This window comes from Falco biarmicus, chromosome 16 (genome assembly GCF_023638135.1).
Source record: "Falco biarmicus isolate bFalBia1 chromosome 16, bFalBia1.pri, whole genome shotgun sequence".
NCBI lineage: Eukaryota > Metazoa > Chordata > Aves > Falconiformes > Falconidae > Falco > Falco biarmicus.
Window position 1 is genome coordinate 2,543,724 of NC_079303.1, and position 13,829 is coordinate 2,557,552.

General features: G+C 66.4%; 2 protein-coding genes across 8 annotated transcripts in view; both read left to right on the top strand.

The window, feature by feature from the left end:
- The first annotated feature begins 379 nt into the window (after positions 1-379).
- On the top strand, positions 380-3,230 carry CLPS (colipase). 6 transcript variants are annotated; one of them, XM_056362038.1, is made up of 5 exons: positions 380-460; positions 1,567-1,755; positions 1,874-2,047; positions 2,636-2,758; positions 2,833-3,230. In XM_056362038.1, exons 1-5 carry the CDS (start codon positions 404-406, stop codon positions 2,968-2,970), a joined length of 681 nt encoding a protein of 226 aa, XP_056218013.1. In that variant the 5' UTR covers positions 380-403; the 3' UTR covers positions 2,971-3,230. The 6 variants fall into 6 exon arrangements, 5 of the variants coding, with proteins under 5 accessions (XP_056218013.1, XP_056218015.1, XP_056218014.1 ...); XM_056362040.1 differs by having other exon boundaries at positions 1,609-1,755; XM_056362039.1 differs by having other exon boundaries at positions 1,609-1,798; positions 1,913-2,047; positions 2,833-3,226.
- A 9,786-nt stretch (positions 3,231-13,016) lies between these two features.
- FKBP5 (FKBP prolyl isomerase 5) overlaps positions 13,017-13,829 on the top strand; it is a 28,129-nt gene continuing 27,316 nt past the window's right edge. Inside the window, exon 1 of one of the 2 annotated variants that reach the window (XM_056362015.1) lies at positions 13,017-13,095. The gene's annotated coding sequence lies outside the window, so the exon portion shown is untranslated. The remainder of the gene's footprint in view (positions 13,096-13,829) is intronic. The other variant, XM_056362016.1, reaches the window with a different exon arrangement.

Consider the following 13,829-nt stretch of genomic DNA (forward strand, 5'->3'; position numbering starts at 1 on the left):
CAGGACGGGACCTGCGCCCGCGGGATGGGATCCCGGGATGTGCCGCCAGGATGGGACCTGCCCGCCCCGGGATGAGACCTGTATCCTCGGGATGGGGTCCCGGGATGGGACATGGGCCCCCGGGATGTGCCCCCGGGATGGGACCTGCCCGCCTCGGGATGGGACCCCGAGATGTACCCCCGGGGTGGGACCTGTGTCCTCGGGATGGGACCCCCGGGATGTGCCGCCGGGATGGGACTTGCCCCCCTGGAATGGGACCTGTATCCTCGGGATGGGACCTGCACCCCCGGTATGTGCCTCTGAGTTGTGCCTCCAGGATGGGACCTATGCTCCCGGGATGTGCCTCTGGGATGGGACCTGTACCCCCGGGACACACCCCTGGGATGCACCCTGTGTCCCCAGGATGCACCTCTGGGATGGACCCTCTGTCTCCGGAATGTGCCCCAGGGATGCACCCATGGTATGTGTCCCAAGGGTATGCCCTCTATCCCGGGGATGCTCCCTGGGGATGCACCCTGTGTCCCCACCGCCAGCCCTAGGACGCACCCTGGGGCGTGCCCAGTGCCTGTGGGATGAGGCCCGTGTGGGATCTGCCCTGGGATGTGCCCTGTGCCCCTGAGCTGTGCTCCGGGATGCACCCTGTGCCCTCTGGGCATCGCTGTGTGCCCCGGGATGTGCCGTGCACCCCCAGGACATGTGTCAGGATGTGCCTGCGCTGCACCGTGCACTGGATGTGTCCCAGGATGTCCCCAGGGTGCACCTTGGGATGCTCCCCAGGATGTCATGTGCCTCAGGATGTGTCCCAGATGCTGTGCCACCTCAGCTGTGCCCCTCCGCGCTCCCAGCTGGTATCACCAGGGTCTTCCCCCCCTGGAGTAGGGTGCATGGGGTACAGCATCATTGGCGTGGGGGGCTGCGTGCCCCTGGACCCCCCTGTCAGCTCTAGGGCTGGCTGGGGCTGCAGGCAGGGAGGGGACTGTCCCCACAGCCCCGCTGCAGAAAGGGACGTGGCTCATCCTGCTGCCAGCAGAGCCTGGGCAGCCCCAGAGGGACCCAACGTGCTGTGGGCGCTCACAGCCACCTCGGGGCTGTTCTCCAGGAGCCACATCTGCCCCACATCCCGGGGGACCGCAGCGGCTCCGCTCCCGCCGACGGGCCTGGGCGCCATGTGCCAGCATGACGGTCACCCCGCAGCCAGCGCCAGCCTCAGCGTCACCCCCGCGGGCGCCGAAGGCCAGGGCTGCCGGGGCGTTAATCATTGCCAAGGGCAGCCGGGCCGCCGCGGGTGCGAGAAGCCAGGCCGTTCCCAGGGCTGCTCTCCTTTCATCCCCCGCATCCCCCGAGCACCGAGACACAGAGGGAATAGGTGGCAGGGCAGGGTGAGGTGGTGGCCCATGGGCTGGGGACATCAGCAGGCTCCGGAGTGCCGAGCGAGGCTGGCGGGATGCTGGCAGGGGGGTGGGCTTGCTCCTGCCACACTTCGGGCTTTCTCAAGTGGGTTTCTTGGTGTCTGTGGTCATGAGGTTGGAGCGATGGAGGATTGTGGGGGTGGGCGCTTTCCCGCAGAGCACAGCTCCCGTGCCACCGGCTCTTGCTTTGCCCGTGAAGCTGTCAGCAATGCCCAGCAAGGAGGGTGTCTCGGGGACCCCCAGCTCCATGGCTGCCCACAGCCAGGGTGAAGGAGAGGAGGGAGGAGGGAAAAGCACAGGAGCACCATCGCTTTGTGTTCGCTTCAGCCGAAGGAGCCGCCAAAGGGCAGGTTGACATCGCTGGCGCGGGGCGGACGGGGCCTGGCAGGGTGGGCATTGCTGTTTCCCTGCCCCACGCGGGGCGTCGAGGCGCTGCCCCAGTGCCACGGGTTGGGCTGTGATAGGAGCAGCCACATCAGCTGATGGAGACACCTGCTATAAAGCACCCGCCGGCCCGTGGCCGAGACACGAGCGAGCCCACCGTGGCCATGGCGCTGCCCCCCCGCCTGCTCCTGGCCCTGCTGCTGCTGGCCCCGGCTCTGCCCGCGCCCCACAAGCGGGGGCTCATCTTCAACTTGGTAAGGGGGACGCTCGCCCCGTCTTTGCCACAGCCGGGGGATGCCCCAAGTGGTGCGATGGGGGGTGCAGCGCATCGGGGGGTTGCAGGGGTCTGCGGCAGCAGCTCCGTGGGGCAGCCCCAAGGGGGTGCAAAATTTACGGGGGCTGCAGAAACGGAGGCAGGCGGGGATGGTGTGCTGGGTTTTCTGGGGCTGAGGGGTCTCGGAGCCAGGGAGAGCAGCTGCGTAAAGGCATGGAAAAGCCTGGAAGCGGGATGAGACTGAAGGGCTCAGCTGCCTGTGCCAGCCAGGACCCTCTCCCTGGGGGGGTCGCAGGGAATGGGGCAGGGGGGGATGCTATCCCTGCGGTGTCTCAGCCCTATTCCCATGAGCCCAGCAGAAAACAGCGCTTCGGCGGGCGGTATTTTGGGCCAAACCGAGGAAACGCTGCAGGGTGGGAGGCTCAAGCGTGCCCGCAGCGGTGCTAAGCCCCAGCCGAAAGGCACAGCTGGTGCCCCACACCCACCCAAGCCCCCCGGGCCCAGGGCTGGGTGGGGGGAGGGTAAGGGGGGATGGAGAGGGACCGCTGACACCCACCTCGTGGCGCAGGACACCGGGGAGCTGTGCTTGCAGAGCGCCCAGTGCAAGAGCGGCTGCTGCCACCGGACCGGTGGCCTGAGCCTGGCCCGATGCGCACCGAAGGCGGCCGAGTTCCAGGAGTGCTCCCCGAAGGTACGTGCTCCCCTACTCCTGGGGGGGGCCGGGGGCACGTCCCCCATGCTGCACCCTGCCTTGGTTCCCCACAGAGCCTCTATGGCGTCTACTACAAGTGTCCCTGCGAGAGCGGCTTGACCTGCGACACCGATAGGACCATCGTGGGTTCCATCACCAACAGTGACTTCGGCACCTGCAAGGACCCCCGGGCCTTCTACCAGCTGTGGTGAAGAGACCCCCCCCGGTGCCCCCCCCTGCTGCTCCTGCCTCCCTGCCTTTCCCCCTCCCCAGGGATGCCTGGACTGCCTGCACTGCCCTGGATGCAGGAAGGTCAAGTAAAGAGCATCTGCCGAGCCGCAAGCCGGCGTTTTCACTCGATGCATCATCCCTCCGTGCCAGGATGGGGCAGCAGGGCCAGAAGGTCCCAGAAAAAGCTGCAGGGACGCGATGGCTTTACCTATATGTGTGTGTGCGTCATATGCAATTGTACAGTAAGCTGGGCCAGGCCAGCAGCCAGCCACGGGGGGAGCTCTGTGTGTGGGGAGTGTTAGCAAAGGGGGTGCAGGGGAGGGGAAGATGCAGCAGCCCCAGAATCTGAGGGAGGGGAGGGAATCGCAGGGGCCCCTTATGTGGCACCTCCACCAGCATCCCCTAGAGCAGCTTCTCCAGCTGCGCGAGGCGGGAGCTTTGGGATTTGGGATGGACCTGGGGCGAGGGGATGCTGGGAGCCCCCAGCAAGGGGGCAAATCCCCTTAACCCTGCCCCTAGGCTGCGGGGGGTGGGGGGTGATGCCCAGCTTGGAGCCAGGGTTTTGGGCATGGGGAGGGGGTGCAGCCATGCTGCGGGGGGGGGTGAGGAAGAGGAGGCAGCCGCCTGGCAGAGCTGGGGGGGCAGCAGGAGCCAAGTGGGTCGCTGGAGGGGGGATTCTATGTGTTCCTATCCCTGGGGGTAGGACGAGCACCAGGAACCCACAGTGCTGCTCCCCACCACCCCAAGCACCCCACGGTACCTCTGCACTGGGGGGGGCCGTGAGGGGGCCATGGGGGGCCAGAGGCCATACCTGGCTGCTGAGGATGCCCTGCAGGAAATTTTCTTTCCTGGACAAGGGTGACCAGCAGCTTGAGGACCTGTACCTGCAGAAACACCGGGGACATGGCTAGGAGGGTGGCACAGCCGGGGGGTCCCCATCAAGGGGGTGACACGGGGGGCAGTGTGGGGACAGAGCACCCCTGCAAGCTGGGCTTGGCAGAGCTGCAAGAGGGGGAAACGCTGACTTGGATTTTAATTTTAGATTTGTGGTGGGTGGCGAAGCCTTGAGTGTCTTGGTCTCCTTGGGGTGGTCCTGGCAGGAGGCCACCAGGTCCATGTCCCCATGGCTGCAGGATGAGGCCTGGGTGAAGGAGGAGATGGGGGTGGGGACAGGGACAGCAGCCCCTCTGCTGCAGCAGACAGGACCCCCCAGGCAGAGGGGGAGGGCACGGGGCAAGGGACACAGGGCAGGGGACACGGGGTCTCAACCTGGCCTCACTGTCTGCACGGCATCCTCAGCCCCACACGCCAGTGGGGAGCACCCTGGAGAGTCTGGCATCACCCAGGTCGTATACTGGGGATACTGGGAGCCCTGCCTGCCCAGGGCCAGCCCCACCCAGGGCTTTGTGTCCTTGGCGTGGGCAGGATGCGGCCGAGGCCCTGGCTCCAGCTGTGCCAGCACCAGCAGAGGGCAGGCATGCCGTGCCCGCAGCCTGGGACCCCCCCAGCCCTGGGGACCCCCAGCCTCGCAGGGACCCCCCAACCTCAGGGGCAGCTCAGCCTTGGGGGGGGGAGGTGTGTGTGTGAAATGCACTTTGCCCCTCAGCCCTGACACCCCTTGAGCCCTGCTTTGGGGGTCACCCCCTCACCGGAGGAGGGGGATATGGGGGGGGGGTGGCAGTGTGGCCCAACTGTTGGTGTATACGATGGGCATTTTGGGGCGTCCCCATTTTTAGGGTGTCCTTACGTTGGTAGGAGGAGGATGGGAGCACTGGAGGGTGGGATGGAGGTGGCTGTGCTGGGGAGGCGGGGGGCACACATGAATGCTCCCCCCCCCATCTCAGCCCTATATTTACTGGTGAAGCGGCAGCTTTATTTTGGCAGCTCTGGGCTGGTAAATATTGGCTTAAACCGAAAACCAGACGCCTGACTCACGGCGCCTTAACAAACACAGGAAGGGGCCCCCGGCGTGTGTGGGGTGCTGCCAGCCCCGGGGACGGGGCCCCTACCCCAGGGGGGGCACCCTGAGCTGGGAGGGGGGCCTGTGCGCAGAGCATCCTTGTGCCGGCAGATTTTGATGCAGCGAGGACCCCTGGGGCGGGGGCCGGGGGGGGTGGGTGGCACACACAGGGATGCACCCCCCTCGCTGGGGACATTACTTCACCCTGGGCAATGGAGAGGTGCAAGGATTGGGGTGCCCCTTGCACCCCCCCCCCCCCCCCGTTTTCCTCCAGGTCCCCCCCGCCTTGGTTAAAAAGCAATGAGGACTATGAGGCTGAAGGGGCATTGCGGGGGGGGGGCACCCCAAGCGTGCCCCCCCCCCCCCCAGTCTCACCCCATCCCCAGGGTTGCACCCCACTTGGCACGGCAGCAGTGTAACCCCATCCCTGGCTGCTGGGGTGACCCTGGTGTCCCCCTCTGCGCCCTGTTTGGAGCTGGGGGGGGGACACAAGGGGTATGCCCCCCCCGGGAGACCTTGCCTTGCTCTGGGGAGTAGAGGGGGTGCAAGCATTGGGGTGCCCCTTCCTCCCCCCAGCTTCGCACACGGCCCCCCCCTCACTTAGAAAGCAACAACGAGGAGTACGAAGCTGGGGGGGGGGGGAGGCGCTCCAGCCCCCCCCCAGTCTCACCCCATCACCAGGCTCGCACCCCACTTTGCACCCCCCTCCCCACCTGCTCACCCACCGGGTGCCCCCAGCGTGTCCCCCGTACCCCGGGCTGGGGGGGGGCAGATGGTTGTTCCCCCCCCCCCCCCCCCCCCGCCGGGGCTGTTTTTGCCAGGAGGGTACAGGATGTTCTCGAACAGCCGCGCTCCCTCTCCCCAGCCCCCCCTCCCCCCCCCCCGCTCCCCCCCCCTTTCCGCCAGCCCTCGGCCTTCACCTCTTCTCCTCCGCGCTGCTTTAACCCTTTTTTCTGCCAAACGCCGCCTGTTCCGCTCATTAATTAATTTCCAATTTCACCAAAGATGCGGTGATGCTCCAGCGCCCATCCCGGGGAGCCCCCGCACCCCCAACTCACCACGCTCCCCTTCGGACCATCACAAGCTGGGGCTGCAGGGGGGGTCTCCAGTGGGGTGCCCCCCAGTGCAGACACCCCCTCCCACAGCAAAGACACCCAGACACCCCCCCAGCACCCTGCCAAAACCCCCAAGGTGATGGGGGTCCCAGGGAGGGGAGGGGGGGGGGTCTCCTGCAGCCTTCGCCCTGTGGGCAGGGGGGTCCGCCAGCCCAGGGGGTGCAAATATTTTGGGGTGGGGGGGATAAGCTGCCCTGGCCCCACAGAGGGGGGCAGACACACGCAGCTTGGGGTAGCGATTTTGAGGGGCAGACCCCAGATACAGCCTGACACCCCCCCCCCCGCCCAGTCTGCTGCAGGCTAGTGTCATGCAGAGGCCTGATCCTGCAGTGGGGTTGGGGGGGTCCTGTGGGGTTTGGGTTGGAGGGTGCTGGGGGGGCCTGTGCTTGGTGCTGTGGCAATGAACCCGAGGGGCTGCCTGGAGGTGTCTGGGGGCACCCAGAGGTATTTGGGGGTGCCCAGAGGCATGGGGGGGGGGCTGCCCGCTTGGTTTTGGGGCAGTGTTTTATTTTTCTCCCTCCGGATAACTTTGCCCCCCCCCCCAGGTGTTGGGGTATGGCAGGGTGGGAGCAGCAGGGATGAGGCACGGGGTGACACCCCAGCCAGCACCGGGGGGCTTGGGGACCCCAAATCCCCAGGGAGACACCCCAGTCCGCTCCCAGCGTCCCAGCCTGGCGTGGGATGCGCAGCCTGTGCCTGCAGCAGCGACCCCCCCCCCCCCGGCAGGTCCAAGTTGGGGGCACAACAGGGTGCAGACCCCCCCCCTCACCCCCCAGGGATGCGGGGGCCTGATCCTGTGACTCCCCTGTGGGTTTCCCTACTTCTGGGCCAGGTCTGCCCCATCCTGGGGAGCTGATTTCGGGATGGAGCTGGCCAGAAGCCGTTCTCCAAGCTCTCGCTGGAGGAAAAGCAACCTTTCTAGCAACAACAACCAAAAAAAAAAAAAAAAAAAAAAAAAAAAAAAATCATGAAAAGCTCTGGTTTGCCTCTTCTTGCCAAAACCAATTGTTGAAGATTTTTCCCGGCCTCGCTGGCTTTGCCGGGGGGAACAATGTCAGACGCTCCTGTTTTTCCGCTCTGATGTTTTTCCCCAGGGTTGGAAGCTGGGAAGGACCCGGGGGCAAAGCAAAACCTGGGGGGAGGGTGTCCCCATCCCGGGGGGGGTGTCCCCATCCTAGGGGGTGTCCCCATCCCTCCTCCATCCTCGGGGCTGGCTTTGCGCTGAAAGCATGGCCGGGGGGGGGGGGTCCCTCGAGGATGCTCCCCCCCCCCCCCCCCCCCCCCAGCGCTGAGGACTGGCCCAGCTCAGGGCAGTAGTGGAGGTTGCAAGGGGGATATGGGGACACAGAGGTGACCCGGGGCGGGGGGGGGGGGGGGCGGCACATCCAGACACCCCAGGCTTCTCCGTGACCCTCTCCTGGTGCTTTCCAGTACGGCACAAGTGGAAAAATCCTCGGGATGAATTATTTGCGCTGGTGGAGGAATTAATTAGCCCAAGGCGGGAGATGGGGGGGGCTGGGGGGGGCTGGGGGTGGTGTCAGCCCAAGGGACAGCTCGGGGCGGGGTGCTTGGGGATGGTGCGGTTTGCGGGGGGGGGGGCTCGCCCCGGCTGAGTATTTTTAGTATTAATTTCCCCGAAATGGTGGTGAGCTGGGCTGGGGGAGTGGGCCAGCCCCGGGGGGGGGGGGGGGGATGCTGGGAGGGGGATGCTGGAGTGGTGCTGGGGGTACGGTATGGGGATGCTGGAAGGGGTGTTGGGGGGATGCTGGGGGGGTGTGATGGGGGGATGCCAGGGTGGTACTGGGGGGGATGCCAGGGGTGGTACTAGGGGGATGCTGGGGGGGATGCTGGGGGGGATGCCAGGGGTGGTACTGGGGGGTGCTGGGGGGATGCCAGGGGTGGTACTGGGGGGTGCTGGGGGGGATGCTGGGGGGGATGCCAGGGGTGGTACTGGGGGTGCTGGGGGGATGATGGGGGGGATGCTGGGGGGGATGCCAGGGGTGGTACTGGGGGGTGCTGGGGGGCAATGATGCCGGTGGCCACACTGTTCTGCCCCAGCCAGTGGGACTGAGCAGGGGGCACCCCATTCTGCGGGTCTTGCCAGCAGCGGGGAGGGGGTTTCCTGCCTTCATGCCCGGAGGCAGCGGGCAGCCCCCCACCTCCCCAAACAGCCCCTCGCCAGCAGCTCCCCCAAGCAGCCCCCCGGAACAGTCCAGTCCCCCCCCAGGCACCCCTCTGGCAGCCCCCCCGGCAGCTCCCCCTCAGGCAGCCCCCCCAGACACCCTCTAGTCCCCTCCTCAGGCAGCCCCCACCCACCCCATCCCCCCAAGGAAGCCCCTCCCCAGATGCCCCCCAGGCAGCCCCCCCAACCACTGTCCCCTTAGCACAGACACCCCCTAGCCCCCTCCCAGGCAACCCCTCCCAGGCAGTCCTCCCAGCCCCCCCCCCCCCAAGCTGTGTCCCCCCGGCAACGCCTCCCCCCAGACACCCCCTAGTCCACCCCCCAAGGCAGCCCCCCCCAGACACCCCGTAGTCGTCCTTCCCAGTGTCCCCCCAAGCAGTGTCCCCCCGCAGCCCCCCGAGGCAGTCCCCCCAGCGCCCCCCGACAGCCCGCCGAGGCAGCCCCCCCCGCCCCCCCCAAGGCAGTCCCCCCAGACACCCCCCAGTCCCCCCATCAAGGCGATCCCCCCAGCCCCCCCCCCGCGGCCCCCCCCGCAGCCTCCCGCGGCAGCTCCCCCCGCCCCCCTCAAGGCATTCCCCCCAGACACCTCCGGCAGCCCCCCGAGGCAGCCCCCCCGGCCCCCCGCAGCCCCCCGAGACAGTCCCCCAGCCCCCCCCGCAGCCCCCCGAGGCGTTCCCCCCAGACACCTCCCAGTCCCCCCTCCCGGGGCATCCCCCCCGCCCCCCCGCAGCCCCCGAGGCAGTGCCCCCAGCCCCCTCCCAAGACACCCCGCCCTGCCAGCCCCGGCCCCGCGCCCCCAGCCCCCCCAGGCAGCTCCCCCCCCGCCCGGCCGCGCTGTCCCGGCCCCCCCCGCCCCGGTGCTGAGTCAGGCTGTTCCCTGCGCGGCGGCGGCCGGGACATCGCGTCCCCACGCCGGGCCCTGGCACCGCGCCCGCCCGCCGGGTCGGGGCTGCGCCGGGCTGCGGCTCCCTGCCCTGCCGGGGCTCGGCCGGGACCGGGGGGGTGTCCTGGGACCGGGATTGGGGAGGGGGGGCTGCATCCTTAGCCCTGTCCTCAGCCACGTGTTGCGCGTCTCCCTGCCGGGATCCCCCCCCCGGGGCTCCCCGGGCACCCGCCAAGCATCGGGACACCCTGACAGATGTGGGTCCCCCCCGGGGGCGCCCCTCCCCCCCGGGGGTCCCCCCCCCAGGGTGTTTTTGGGGTGCAGACCCCTCCCAGCAGAAGCATCCCGATCGCCTGGCACGGCATCCCTGGGGGTTCTGCACCCCTGCACCAAACGCAAGGGTGCCAGCTCGCACCCTGACAGCCCATCGCAGCCGGGTGGGGGGTCCCTGCCGCCCCTTGCCACCCACCCGCCCCGGCGGAGGCTGGTACACTGCGTTACGTCCAGGCCGGAATGTACTTTGTGTTAGAAGTGGCCCCTGGCCAGGACGGCGAAGCCGGACTTTATTTATCCACCCCACTCCGGCCCCGCTGCATCCTGCCCTCGCTTGTGGGGGGCTGGATTGCTGGCAGGGCTTGGGGGGACCCTCAGCACTGCCCACCCACCCCCCCCCTCATATTCAGCCAGAGGGGGCAGGGGTTTTCCCCCCTTTTCCCCTGGGAGGGAATAATGTGGAAAAATATTTCCACCCTTTCAGCTGGTAAAAGCCATCCCTGGGGTGCGGGGGGGAAGTGGCGTGGGGGGGGGGTGGGGACCCCAGGATGGACCCAGCTGCTCCGGCAGGAGCTTCCCTGCCTGCTTCCAGGAGGATTTTTGTAAAGGGGGCCAGTGTTCGGAGTACAACCCGGAAATTTATGGATTGGAAATGCGTGGGGAAAGGGCCAGCCCCAGGCACGCTGGGGGACGGGCAGGATCAGGCCGGGGATGGAGCTGGGGGGATGCTTTGGCTCCTTGGCTGGGAAAAAATCCTTGCAGGAGCAGTGGATCCCAGCACAGAGCGGGGATCGAAGCCAGAGGAGGGACCACCCTGGGCTGGATCCGGCTGCTTGACAGCCAGCATCCCTCCTGTGGCCTCTCCAGTAGGAAGATTTGGGAGGGGGGAAGATTTCAAAGCCTGCTGGCTGCTTTGCACCCCCTGGATCAACCATCCCCACATCAAGCGGGTGCTCCTGCCCCACAGCCCCCCCGTGTCCCCCAGACCACATCCCTGTGTCCCCATGAGGCCCACGGTGTCCTCCTGTCCTCCCCGCCTGTTGTGCAACAGCCGCCGCACCTCCCGTAAACACCCAGCTTCCCACAACCCCCCCACACCCCTGCACCGGTGACAGACCAGGTCCTGGGAGTGGTGCTGTGCCGAGGGGGGGTCACCCACCACATCCCCCAGCTGCAAAAAGCTGCTTTGCTCCCCAACCCGGGCAGCCGGCAGGGCTCTGGGTACCAGGGGGAAGGATGGATTCCAGCCCCCCCAGGGTGGGAACATCCCACTTGGGTCACCTGCCCAGGGCCACGGATTTGCACCCAGGGCCAGTGGATTTGTGCCGTGGCACATGGAAGAACCAGGAGAAATCCCATTTCCTCCGAGCTCCAATGCGCTCGAGAGATGCACTGATGTGGCTTTGGGATGGGAAGCCGAGGCGGAGGGACGCCTCTCCTCCCCGCGCTCTCAAGGCAGATTAACGCCGGTTATTTTTAGCAGAAGACAAGGATGAATAAAAATATCTTCTATTTTATTTTAAATTTTTTTTTTCTCCCAGGAACTGCAGCTTTCACGTCGCACAAGGTGCTCAGGGGCTGGCATGAGGAAGGGCATTGCAGGCAAATGGGGGGGCTCTGGCTTTTGCTCCCCACTTCTGGGGGGGGGGCGAGGCTTTCCCCCAGACCCCCCCACCCTTTCGGAGCCGGGTGACGACCCTGGGGCAGGACATGTGCGGCCAGCTGGATAGTGAGGGGGAACAAGCAGTGCCCCTGGCAGCCACCCCGAAGCCATCCGGGATTATTTATGGAGCAGATTTCCTCCAGGTTGTGTTACAGGGATGGGGGGGGACGGGGAAGGGGGTGGGGTGGGGGCTGTTTCAGGCATCCCACCACCCAAGAAAGCAGAACAAGCTGTGGGTCGGGCGCTGGTGTCACGGTGATTTGCAAGATGTCTTCTAAAAAAAACAACTCTGGTGCTTTTGCCCCCGTGTATTTTGCTTTTATTTTTCTCGTGCAAACAACAAAAATTCCCATTTTTGTGGTGCAAAAGCAAACCAGGCTGGACCCTCTGGTGCAAAAGCAAACCAGGCTGGACCCTCCCGACCCCCCCCCCCCTGCTGCTGCCGTTGATCCGGTAGGATTTTTCAGGGCCTGCACGAAATGAAGCTGCAGGGTTTCCTGCTATTTGCAACCTGTAATATTTCTTTGATAAATGGAAATGTAAAAGCTCTCGGAGGCCAGGCAGGAAATGTTTAAAACCAAAATGCAAGATTCAACTGGGTTATTTGAGAGAGGGGAAAAATGAAACGTCATGAAAATATTTCCTTTTTTTTTTTCTAAATTTTTAACGGAGTTGAATTTTAACTCTGTATTTCCAGGGAGTGCCATCCGTGTCTAAATTACAGCTGGGAAAATTGAACCGGGCATCAAAGAGCAGAGCTGCGAGTGAGCATCTGTGGGGTTATTGGGATCAACACGTGGGAATTGGGGCGCAGGTTGGGAACTGCGGGCACCAGCTCTGACATAAGCCTTATAAAAATGAACTCTTTATCATTAAAAAGACTGAAATCCCACAATTTCAATGCCCACTGATCACCCCCCCACCCCCCCAAGCTTTTTTTGCCCCTCTCAGCTCGGGTGCTGCAATTAGCTGAACGTGTGTGAGCAGGAATGGGATGTTTAATTGGAAATTACGTTATTTCTAATCTGGGGTGGATTTTGAGGCAGATCTTAACATTCTCTCCTTCATACTGAACAGGAACATTTCTGCATGTCCCAGCAGCTGGGTGTGTCCTCCATCCCCTGCCCCTCTCTGTCCCCAGCTGTGGGACACTGTTGTTTGCTTTCTAGGGTGATGCTGCCCTTAGCAAACCCCAGGGGGGTTGCGTGGGGTTCGGGGTACCCATGGGATGTTGCGTGGGGTTGGGGTACCCATGGGGCATTGCAAGGGGTTGGGGTACCTGTGGGGTGTTGCATGGAACTGGGGGGTACTCGTGGGGCATTGAGTGGTGTTAGGGTACCTGTGGGGTGTTGCGTGGGGTTGGGGTACTGTACTGGTGGGGTGTTGCATGGGGTTGGGGTTGCCTGTGGGGTGTTGCATGGGGTTGGAGGTGCCTGTGGGGCATTGTGTGGGGGTTGGGGGGGTACCTGTGGGGTGTTGCACGGGGTTGGGGTACCTATGGGGGGATTGTGTGGGGCTGGGGTACCCGTGGGGCGTTGCAGGGGGCTGGCTGGTTCTCTAGGGCTGGGGTGTCCTTGAGAGGGTTGCACAGAGCTGCCCCCCCGCCTCAGCGGCACCGCTCAAGGCTGGGGGAACCTTGGAGCACCGCGCGGGGCCGTGGTGTCCTTGCAGCACCGCACGGAGCTGTCCCCCACCCCCCCCGGGGCACCGCACGGGGGCCGGGGACCCCCGGGGGTCACCGCACAGGGCCGCCCCCCCCGCCCCCGCCCGGCTCTGCCGCCGCTGCCCCCGGCAAGTGCGCGGGGCGGGGCGGTCTGGCCCACCAGGGGCGGGGCGAACGTTCTGATTTGCATATCTCGGCCACTCGAGCCAATGAGGAGGCGCAGCGGGCGCCGCGCCGAGACGGGCAGGCGGAGCGGCCAATGGGGGGCGGGCAGGAAGGCGGGGCGCGGCGGCCGGGGAGACTCGGCCGGCGCGGGCGCGCGGTGCCACTCGGAGCCGGGCGGCGGCGGAGCGCGGGGCGGCGGCAGGTGGGGGCCGGCGGGGCCGGGGGCGGCGGGGCGGGGAGGGGAGCTGGGGGGTCCTTGCGTGGGGCCGGGGAGCTGGGGGCTCCCTGTGTGGGGCCGGGGGGTCCCTGCTGGGGTCCCTGCTGGGGTCGGAGGGTCCCTGTGTGGTGTGGGCCGGGGCTCTGAGGGGCCCCTCCGTGGAGCGGGGGGTCCCTGCCTGGGGCCAGGGATGTGAGGGTCGCCACGTGGGGCCGGGGGTTCCGGTGTTGGGCCAGGGGTCTGAGGGGTTCCGGCCTGCGGCCGGGGGTCTGAGGGACCCCTGCGTGGGGCTGGGGGTGTTTGGGTCTCTGCGTGGGGCTGGAGGGTCTCTTTGCAGGGCCAGGGGTCCCGTCGTGGGGCCGGGGGTCCGAGGGGCTCTCCGAGGGGCTGGAGGGTTCCAGAGTGCGGACGGGGGTCTGAGGGGGTCCCTGTCTGGGGCTGGGGGGACCCTGACGCAGGCTGTGTGGGGGCACCGAGGTCCTGCGGTGGGGCCGGGGGTCTGGGGAGCCAGGGGTCTGCGGGGCCAGGGGTGTGGGGATCCCTGCGTGGGTCCAGGGTGTGGGAGTCCCAGTGTGGGGCTGTGGGAAGACTCAGCAATGCCTTGTGTGGGGCTGGGGGCCGGGGGCAGCCCTGCGTGGCCCTGTGGGGCTGGGGGGGCACTGGGGGTGGTGTCCGTGGGGGGCTGGAGAGACGCCGTAGGTCTGGGGGGGGATAGTGTG

What these genes read in the sequence shown, in the direction of transcription:
- CLPS (XM_056362038.1), top strand. Translation starts at nt 404, where the DNA reads ATGCACCTCTGGGATGGACCCTCTGTCTCCGGAATGTGCCCCAGGGAT. An exon ending in GCCCCAGGGATGCACCCATG is followed by an intron (nt 461 to 1,566) that starts GTATGTGTCCCA and finishes GCTTTCCCGCAG; the next exon opens with AGCACAGCTCCCGTGCCACC. An exon ending in GCCGAAGGAGCCGCCAAAGG is followed by an intron (nt 1,756 to 1,873) that starts GCAGGTTGACAT and finishes GGGCTGTGATAG; the next exon opens with GAGCAGCCACATCAGCTGAT.